This window comes from Micropterus dolomieu, linkage group LG23, assembly GCF_021292245.1.
Source record: "Micropterus dolomieu isolate WLL.071019.BEF.003 ecotype Adirondacks linkage group LG23, ASM2129224v1, whole genome shotgun sequence".
Lineage (NCBI taxonomy): Eukaryota > Metazoa > Chordata > Actinopteri > Centrarchiformes > Centrarchidae > Micropterus > Micropterus dolomieu.
Genome location: NC_060172.1, coordinates 23,342,376 through 23,353,284, shown reverse-complemented (window position 1 = coordinate 23,353,284; position 10,909 = coordinate 23,342,376). Strand labels below are relative to the sequence as shown.

General features: G+C 40.2%; 1 protein-coding gene across 3 annotated transcripts in view; it reads left to right on the top strand.

Annotated features, from left to right (window-relative positions):
• The window catches only part of zbtb20 (zinc finger and BTB domain containing 20), a 24,171-nt gene extending 13,542 nt beyond the window's left edge, over nucleotides 1-10,629 (top strand). For 2 of the 3 annotated variants that reach the window (XM_046040945.1, XM_046040944.1), the window contains exons 2-4: nucleotides 3,163-3,302; nucleotides 4,684-6,213; nucleotides 8,440-10,629. In XM_046040945.1, the coding sequence (XP_045896901.1) occupies nucleotides 4,704-6,213; nucleotides 8,440-8,975 (2,046 nt within the window). In that variant the 5' untranslated portion in view covers nucleotides 3,163-3,302; nucleotides 4,684-4,703 and the 3' untranslated portion in view covers nucleotides 8,976-10,629. Of the gene's footprint in view, nucleotides 1-3,157; nucleotides 3,303-4,683; nucleotides 6,214-8,439 lie in introns of all 3 variants that reach the window. The other variant, XM_046040942.1, reaches the window with a different exon arrangement.
• Nucleotides 10,630-10,909: the final 280 nt, after the last annotated feature.

Genomic DNA, 10,909 nt, shown 5'->3' with positions numbered 1-10,909 from the left:
CCCCCCCACACCCCCCTTCTCTCTCCCCCACTCTCCTCCCCTCCTCAGTCTTTGTTGTGGCGGCAGCAGCAGAGCATGCATTGCATTGGCGGTCTGAAGCATTGTGTCTGATTTCCAGCAGACAAACTGACCTCTGGGGATTTATTGACAGCAAACTCCACAGAGGCAGACACAGAGCTGGGAGCATGGAGGCAGCCAGAGAGAGGCGGAGGGTGTTGGGGAAGGTTCGTAGGGAGGGAGGAAGAGGAGGGGGAACAGACAGACAGACAGAGAGACAGACAGATGGAAGAAAAGACAGCGAGAGAGTTTCAGCGTGATGAAACAGGAAACAGGTAGAGACGCACAGAGAAAGAGATGTGAAGAGGGAAAACACACACCCCAAATTTAGTTTAATTCAAAAATTTGCTTTTTGTTGGAGCTTTAGGAAGTGAAAGAAAATGGCCGCCTCCTACAAGGATCTAATTAATTTTGAAGGATCATCAGCCCCTTTAGTCCAAGGCAGGGTACAGGAGGGAGGGAGGGAGGGAGACAGACCCCTGGGCTGATTAGAATTCACTGCAGGTAGGCAGTGGCTGCTGCTCACCCACTGTGTCACGGCTAAAATGGAATCACTGTTGTGAGTGGCAGTCTGGGCAACTGAAGCCTGCTTCCCTTGGCCTGCTCCTTTGTTGCCAGCATTCACCTCACTTTACCCCTTAGGCAGGTGGATTTACATGTCTGGATGGGTGAGGGAAGCCGGCGAGGGAACATATATGTTTGCATTGTCTAAAAGTAGCCATGAAAAAATAAGGCCCGTGGCATCAGAATACAGTTACATCTGAAGCTAAGCTAACCCCTGCTGGAAAAGAAAAAAAAAGTCAAATATTTGCCACTGTAATGGATTCACGCCTTTTGGCACGTGTGTGTGTGTGCGTGTGTGTGTAGTACGTTAAAGAGAAGGCTATAAATGATGACTTTTTGCTTTCACTTTGACTATGTCAATTCTGAATAATTCCAGTGACAGCGGTTAGGTTACACCTACAGTTGGTTTTATGGTTTAGATTAGATCTGGTTTTGAAGTTAGGTGTTAAAACATAATAATAATAATTGAATTTATATAGTGCCTTCAAAAATAGAAAGTTACGAAGTGCTGCACATATAGGTGAGGACACATATGTGCAAATGCACATATACATGCATACATACATACATACATGAATACATATACATACATGCATACATACATACACATACATACATACATACATACATACGTGAATACATATACATACATACATACATACATACATACATATACATACATTATGCATGATACATAGATGTAGATTAACGCATACTACCAAAATAACTACCCTACCAAAAACTCAAGGCTGACCTGTAGAAATGGCAAATTTTAGAGATTCAGTCTTATATTGACATCCATAATGAAAGGTCTGAAGAGATTATTTGGTGGGGGGGTTAGGTCACTGTCAGAGTCATGTTTACAGCTAAGGTTAGAGAAAATGGTTCAAGTTTAATTGTAGATATAGCGGTTAAGGATTTAATTGTAAAATATATTTTCTGTCCGGATCAAGGCAGAGGAACAAACCAGTGTGTGTGTGCACATTTTAGTGCCAAAGAATGATCCGTCTCAGTATCGAGTGATCACCCTCAGCTGCTAAACACGCTTTCACTTGTCTATATCAAATCAGCTAATTTGTTAGTTGACAAGGACATTTCAAGAAAACAAGCACATGTCTCGCTGCCCGCAGTCCTTCCTAAAGTGAGGCCTGTGGACACAAAGCAGTCTGTGAACACAACTATTTCCGTTATTACACTTTAACCCCTCAACTCTGGTTTTCTCCCAGATATTCTGCTTTTCCATACTAAACTACAGATAAAATCCTAATCTTATTTGACCATTTTGGAGGCTTATTTATGGTCTCATATCTTTCTGTTACCTTGGTACAGCAGATGACCCTTCTTCTTCCACCAGAGTATGTGGAAAAAATACAGAGGTTACTTGCCTAAAATCGATTTTTAATTACCTCAAAGTCTCAAAGCCGTAACCATGTTCTTTGAAAACACTTGAGATTTGTAAAAGAATAATACGAATCAAAATTAACGTGCAGGTCTGGTCAAATCCCAGCCCCGTTCTATTCATTCAGCAACACACTGTAGTTGCTGGCGTTTTACAGAGAACACTTGGTGTTCGTGTTGTAGCCAGTGTGACAGCTACTAGACGTTTTACCAAAAAAATGTTTAAGAGTGTCAAATCACACTTGTAATTATGATCCATAATGAAAAATATTCATATCCCAACAGGAACAGGCATTTCCAAGATACTTTTAAAGCTTTATTGGGTGAAGTATTTGAAGGCACTTTGACCAGTGTGGTGGTAATAAAGAGAGAAACTGTAACGGCATTTTGCATTAGTTCAATGCATTTTTTCAGTCTCTCTGACCTTAAATGATACCAGGAGTATGTGACTATAATGTGATTGGATTTATGTCATTTTATGTCCAGTTTGCAAACTTTTGTATACTAATGTGTGTGTGTGTACAGTATAAGAGCAATTGTGTCTTTTTTTGCGTCACTAAACCAGCTCATCACATGCTTAATGTTGTTGAATGCCTTTCTTGTGTTTTTCAGTGAATGCCTTGTGTGTTTAATATTGGACTCTTTTCTATTATTAACCTCTAATGTTCGCTCTATGTCTGTATTAGATATTGTCTTCGGTTGGATATTTGTCTTTTAAAATGAAAAGGGCACAAGCATGTATACACACACACACACACACACACACACACACTTTTTGATGAGTATGACTGAGAGCTTTTCAAAAATATTTAATCTGCAGAAATTTACAAGGAATTTTGATTTTTTTTTTGGGATGGGTGTGGTTTTGTTGCCCATCAGCTCAGATAACTGCTGAGAGAAGAAGTGGCTCTAATACAAATATTATTTTCAACCTTGATTTGTAATTGGTGGTCATGCGCGCAAAGGAACGTCCATTCGTCTTCCTTTGAAAACTCTTCACACATCTGTTGCAGCGTGTCAGATTCTTGTGTTCCTGTGGCTCCGGGTTCATTAAGGGAGTGGCAATATCGACGAGGCAGTATGTGGCATTAAGATTTGTCTTTGTCTTTTTTTTCTCCCCCTCCAAACGCTGTGGCAGAGCAGCACATGATTTGGACAGAGAGGACTGACAGCCTTGCCTAGCACCTGGCCTCTGATCAGCCATCTCCACCAGCAAACTGAAGCTTGACCCGCACTTCATCACCAGCCACACAAGCATCTTCGGAACAAAACGTCATCTAACTGTGAGTACTGGACTGCTACTACGTTTTTTAATGTTTTTTCTTTTTACATTTGAGTTAGAAATAACTTTGCTGGAAATAAGTATTAATACTTTGTGCTAACACTGTTGCACTGCTTCTGCTGTGCATTTTAGCTCAATTGTGCTTCACTTGGATAATCAAATCAAATATGGTTTTATTGCTATTACCACTGTTCATCCAAATTATAAAGCATTTCTCCACATGGTCAAGGTTTTTTATATAAATACAGTAGTTAAGTAAGGTGTGTTTTCTGACATTTAATCAGAATGTATATGAATATATATATATATATATATATATATATATATATATATATATATATATATATTCTGATTTGTTATTCATTGACAGACAGTGTAAACAATTATCAAAAAAAAATTTGACATGGATTTTTACAGTTTCCAATATCAAAATGAGAACAGTTTCTTTGTGAGAATAGTGCTGTGTTTAGTAAGCATTCAAACAAGGTCGACTGCCTTACTTAAATTATACTCAAGCATGTTTATATGCAAAAGAAATTCATTTTACAGCAATTACAAAAACAACCATAATTTGCATAATTCTTACACTTGCTACATATCTTAGTTAGATTTCGATTTTCATACTCATATTCTAACTGAGGAGAAAAGCATCTTAAGTTATCTTGCACACTGATCAGCCGGGTCACATCGAGTATATTCCAAGGATAGTTAGGAGGCGCCATCAAAGTGAACACATGGCTAACAAAAGAGGCCTGTTGTCCTCTAAGCCCAGTGCACCACCTAATGGTGGTTGGTGGAATTTCAGAAATACACACTGTAAGAGGGAAACTTGTACAGTAATAATAAGTAGATGGGAACCATCTTAATTGTCTTTCACCATGGCAATGTGGAATTTTCAAACCACGATGATTCAGCCTGATTTGAGACAAATTTAGCTCTTATGCTGAAATTATTTGATTCTCATCCTTGAGAGAGAAAAAAATATTCAAATGACCATATCTGTATTAGCATTTTAGGAATCCTCCAATCACCACTCTTATGTCTTTTTATAATAAGAATCAACATTATTAAGCATATATGTATAAATTGATTGTAGTACTGTGACATGGTTGTGTTTTCTAACATGAGGCAAAAGGCAATTTCCTTGCACGCAAGAGAACTTCTTTTTGTGATGCATTCACCTATGGCTATTCTATAACAGTTTATATTTAATTATTCAATTACACTGTTAAATTACTCCTAATATATCAAACCAAAAATGGAAATATGTTGTTGTTGTTGAAAAGAAATCATAAAAAAGTCACTTTAGGCATACCAGTTAATATTGTGGTGACTGTGTGTGTCAGAGTTTTTGAATCAGGTGTGTTGCCGTCTACTTGCAGGTGACATCAGTTGCAAGGGGATGACCGAGCGCATTCATAACATCAATCTCCACAACTTCAGCAATTCTGTACTTGAGACCCTCAATGAGCAGCGCAACCGTGGGCACTTCTGTGACGTGACTGTTCGGATCCATGGAAGTATGCTGCGAGCTCACCGGTGCGTGCTGGCTGCTGGAAGCCCCTTCTTTCAGGACAAGCTGCTCTTGGGCTACAGCGACATTGAGATCCCTTCTGTGGTCTCAGTGCAATCCATCCAAAAGCTGATTGACTTTATGTACAGTGGGATTCTGCGGGTATCTCAGTCAGAGGCCCTGCAGATCCTTACTGCGGCTAGCATCCTACAGATCAAGACCGTCATTGATGAGTGTACCCGCATTGTGTCCCAGAATGTGGGCCTGGCAGGGCCGGGGGGGTTCCCTGTTATACCAGGAGACTCTGGTCAGGAAACACCCCGTGGCACGCCAGAGTCTGGCACCTCTGGGCCCAGCAGCGACGCAGAGTCAGGTTATATGCAAGCAACATCACAGCAAAGCATGGATCGTGCATACACATCACTGTACTCCTACTCTGGCATCTCTCTGCAGAACGGCACCCGCGAGCGCCCCCTGTACATTAACCCTCTGACGTCAAACTACGATCCCACTCTCAGCACTCAGAAGGACCAGCAGTCTCAAGATCCACCCTGGATGAACCGTATTCAGGAGAGAAACCAACAGGTCGATCGCTTCATCTCCACAGCAGAGTCCACTCACTGCCGTAAGCAACCCCGACCGGTACGCATACAAACAGGAGGGATGCACATAAAGCAGGAGGCCGAAGATGAGTACAGCTGCTACGATAATTTGGGGGACTGTCCTATTGACACTGACCATACTGAAGGTGTAGAGAGTGAATCCAAGGTTGAAAGTTTTGACTCAGGGGTGAGCTCCTCCATCAGTACTGAGCCAGATGCTATGGAGCAGCAACCGTTCCTGACAGGCTTTAGCCGAGACGGGGGCGGGGACGGAGGTGAAGGAGGTCCAGTGCATATAGAGGTCAATGACTCGTCCCCAGAGCAAGTGCAAGAGACAGAGGACGGGGACATATCCCACAGCACTAGTGACAGTAGCATGATGCAGCCCCTGCCAAACTCAGTCATGTCCCAGTCCCTGCCAAGTGCCCTGCACTACATGCGCCAGGCAGAATCACACACCAGCAATCTGAGGATGCCGCTCACCGTGACCAGCAATTCCCAAGTGATGGGCACAGCTGGAAGCACCTTCCTGCCCACACTCTTTCCTACACAGCCGGCTAGAGACAACAAGCCTTTCCTTTACCTTCCTGGCCAGCAGCAACCCCAGTTTGTGGCAGTGCCGCCCCCTGCAATGCCATCATTCCCGAACCCCATGTCGGTACAGCAAGCGCCAGCTATGAAGCAAGAGGTTACAGGAGGACTTGGTGCAGGGGAAAAGAAGCCCTATGAATGCACTCTCTGCAGTAAAACCTTTACTGCTAAACAGAACTACGTCAAACACATGTTTGTCCATACTGGTAAGTCAAAATGTAAATTTTTTTTTTATATTGTAAGCTCAATTAAATGATTGCCTTATCCATAGTTAATGTAGGTAGTAGCTGTACTTATCATATGTAATACTATAGAAATATTTTTGGTTAGCGGTATAGTCTAACATAAAAAATGTATTATTATGATGTGAAAACTTTTTTTTTTAAAATAGGAACATTAAAATGATCTAATGTTTCTTCATCATAATACAAAAACAATATTAGACAAAAGGTTATTTTATTTTCCTTAATGTTATTATTTCATAATAATGTATCAATATAGAGCTGTGTCCCTTTAACATACTACATAGCATATGTACCCACAGTCACACTGAGAAAGTGACAAAATTAAGTATACACATTGATATCACTGTTCCAGTCTCATGTCGAGGTCCCACTCCCCTTCAAGTAGCGTTTTTAAAAAAGGCCTGTCCTCCGGGGTTAGATTAGGTTATGGTTAGGTGCCATGAGGTTAAGGTTGGCTTTAGGGTAAGGTAAGAGAAAACACAAATCAGTGAGGAAGCAGAGTTTGACACAACACCAAGAACATCTCAGATATTTGAACAATCATTTATCTTTTTCTTTTGTTAAATTAAATTAAATTTAACATCCATCTGTGCCCATCTTTATCCTTTCCTTCTAGTACAAGTTAGTATGTAAATGAACACTATCTGTAAAGCAGTATAGTATGAAGATTAGTACATAAAATATAGAGTGTATAGTATTAGTCTGTTAGCTGTGTTACATTATTACACTGTGCATTGCTTTCTTCTAGCCCTGACAGCCTTGTCAATCTGTTCAAATCATCATCACAGAAAGAAAGAATTAGATATCATATAATTAGATGATCTCATAAAACGTGCCCACTCAAATAGGCAGAACCTCCTTTGAAAGCTATTTCAAACCAAACCAGAGCAGAGGGATGACATATTGAGAAGGGAAGTCACGGATCGATCAGACCCATGGACGAGATCTGAACGTCCCACGGCAGCCAATGATGGATTACCTTTACTCAAAAAATATTAGTCAAGAACTAACAGGATGTCAGTGTGATTTAGCATAATATTGTATTGCTCTCCACATGTGATTACCATACATCTAATACATATACAGCATAAACTGTTTTTTCAGTAAAAAAAAAAAGGTAATCAAGACATACTTTGGCAAGTATAATAGATTATATCTTCACACCTCGATGAAAGATGAGGGTGAGAAAAATCTCAACAGTCATTATGAAAGACTGAAAATTCCTAAAAATGTGGATCTGTAAAATATGCACCCAGTACTATTGCATGATAGACATGTGCTATGAGGTGACTATGATCAAAAATCAGTCAGAGACAAAAGAGACAGGTTTGCATTTGTATGAGTCACTGTATTTCAAATTTGCGGCCCTGAAGAAGAGCAAGACAGTAGATATACCTGATATGTGTGCTAGCTCAGTGCTCCTGATCTGTAACTGGCTCTGACTTCCGACCCTCTCGTTGGAGCAAGTCAAGCAAAAAGAAAACAAAAAACAAAACAGATGAAGTAAAAGTATAAATTATTGGCTTCATTAAATCAAAGCAGGTAGAGACACATTAATTCAGTCACTGCAGCAGCAAGCTGCAGATAGACAGGACTTCATTAACTTGCATAAATCAACTTGCCTATTCGCAGTGTTGTCAGTTTCTTCCTCTACCTGTTAGTTTTATGTAATTATTAATATGTTAATGTTTTACACCCCATAATGTCCGCAGAGACAATGATTTAAAATGAGCTTATATCTCACGAAACTGACAAAAATACCAAATAGAAGCATAAAGGATTTAGTTTGTGATCGTTTGGGAATTAACATTGGTGTGTGTGGTTTTTTTACGTCCTTGTAGCTCCACCTGTCTGTGTCTGTGAAGTTATTACAGTAGTTGTGAATTTTCAGAAAACAGAAATTGTACAGTTATATTACAGTTTTGTAATAACTGCATCAGAGCTACATTATAGGAACCCGTTGCTCACAGAGCTGTAGCATACAGAGTCTAGTGGAACCATCATAACACAGCTAACACAGGTTTAAGAAATTCTAGCCTGAGGTATGTTCCTGTACTGGAAAAGTAACACTGCTGGCTTCAGGCGTCAAATGTTGCTACACAGGTTCTTCCATACTGTGTAAACGTAATCCTCAAAAATATATCTCTTTTTTTCCCCTTAATGCTTTTGTCTTGCATGTACATCCAGGTGAGAAGCCTCATCAGTGCAGCATCTGCTGGCGCTCGTTCTCCCTGAAGGATTACTTAATCAAACACATGGTGACACACACAGGGGTGCGGGCCTACCAGTGCAGCATCTGCAACAAGCGTTTCACCCAGAAGAGCTCTCTCAACGTCCACATGCGGCTGCACCGTGGAGAGAAGTCCTATGAGTGCTACATCTGCAAGAAAAAGTTCTCACACAAGACCCTGCTGGAGAGGCACATGGCCCTGCACAGCACAGGCAACACCATCACAGGGCTGTCGGGGAGCGCAGGTACCCCAGGCCCGGTCTCCATTCCCATCCCAATGGCTGTCCCTGAGCCTGGAGCTGGAGTGGTGGCCCTCGCCATGCCAGTGAGCGGAGGTGCTGGAGTAGGGGCTGGGGTTGGAACAGGAGTGGGTGTAGCTGCAGAAGCGAGCTGCCAAGAAGGGACCACCTACGTGTGCTCCGTCTGCCCTGCCAAGTTCGACCAAATGGAGCACTTCAATGACCACATGCGAATGCATGTCTCCGATGGATAAGTACTAATAGATAAACTTCTTTCAAAAAGAATGACAAATAAAATGGCACTAGATTTTCCTTTTCTTGTTTTGAGGTATGAAGAGTAATGAGTATAGACACTGGCACATTAAGTTTCCCAAAAAAGATTTTTTTTTTTTTTTCTGTTATTCTAAAAGAAAAAAAAGATGGTGGCCTTAAGGCTTAGTAGTTTGATATTGATCTACTGGATGGATCCTAACTACAGGCCTCTAAATGTATGCTTTCCTAAAATACTGATTTATGTGTTGAACACTACCGAAAGGCCTACGAAAGAAACACATACACACAAACACACCTTTAGTGTAGATATGTCTGAATGAATATACATGTGCATATATGTTTGAGCGTTTGTGTGTATTTGCATGTGTCCGTCTGGTTGTCTAAGTGTGTGTGTGTGTGTGTTTGTGTGTGTGTGTGTGTGTGTGTGTGTGTGTGTGTGTGTGTGTGTGTGTGTGTGTGTGTGTACATTGCCATGAAATATAAATCATGGTAGTTGTGAACCCATACTGACCAGTTTGGAAACTATAGATGTCCAAGCTTACTGTGGTATAATTTACAACAACAATAACAAGAAATCTTCTGGGGTTGGGCTACATATTCCCTCTAAAAATACTGATGGTCACAAGATTGCCTTCTTATGTAAAATAAAAAAGGAGAGTAGTTAATTTGACAGTGGGTTTTATTTATTCCTATGGTATTAAGGGATTATAATGCAGCTGTTGTCAAGGTACCAATTTCAATCATTTTACTGAAATGTAACTTCCTGTCAGTGGTGACAGGGACAAATATTTCTCATCTGTTTTGTAATTGTTGTCCATGCATTTTAATGGTTAAGATTGCGTTTACTAAATTAGGGTGTGTTGATGAGACAGTATTTGAGCAAAAATTTGTTTCTTTTTTTCTGAAGTTTGGAGTTTAACTCATTTGCATACACTGCCACTAATATCTTAAAAGACTGTTAAGGCTAATAGACCTCTTCCATTTCAAAACATAAGAAAAAAAGAAAGATTCTTTTGCTGATTGGTTTTTTTAGCCTTTCACATTCACAGTTATGGCAGGCTGGCATATGCGACTAAACTCTCTCCTTCATAATTGCTGCTCCTCAACTTGCACCTGACTGTTATGGGATGTAGATTAAAAAAATATTTGTCACTTTCTATTGTTGTTATTCAGTAGCCGACATGGTTTTAATTTGATAATGGAATTATAATATTGGGGGGGAGGGGTTAGGCTAGTTGTTGATTGGAACAGTGTTGAAGAGGGAGGGATTTAATTTGAATCAAATTTGAATTGGAAACAAATGCCATCCTGATCCTAGAACCCTGTATAACCTGTTCATTACTATTGCAAAGCCATTTAAGCTAGTGGGAGCTAAATGCATTAATCTTTGTGTTATTGCTCTCCCTGAAGGCTCAAATGGCATGCAACGTTTTGAAAGGATATGCAGTCTCAGAGCAAAACAAGTAGCTCCATTGATATCACAGTTTCACGATATACCACATGTTGGAGATGGACTTTCTAGACAATAGTATACATTCCTGATTTTTCTAAAAACCTAGACACAGCATGTACAGAATAGATTTGGAAGCTAGTGTGCTTAAGTTGTCATCCATAAATCACATCACTTAAGGCTCATTTCTGATATTTGAATTGTTTTGTATTGCTTTTTACTCAAAATAGGACACACACACACACACATGCAACAGCCTGCAACTGCAATCTGAAGGATTTGCTCGTTTGTGAGCAAACACTTTAGTAGTTGTATTGTTAAAAGAATAACTGCGTACAGTGGTCTTAAGAAGACCCGCTGTACATTCAAAAAAAAAAAAAAAACAGTGCTACTTTGCACATTTCTTAAAATGCCTGTGCTTAATATTTAATCATTTTCGTCAAATGAACTTCTATAATTTTCTTT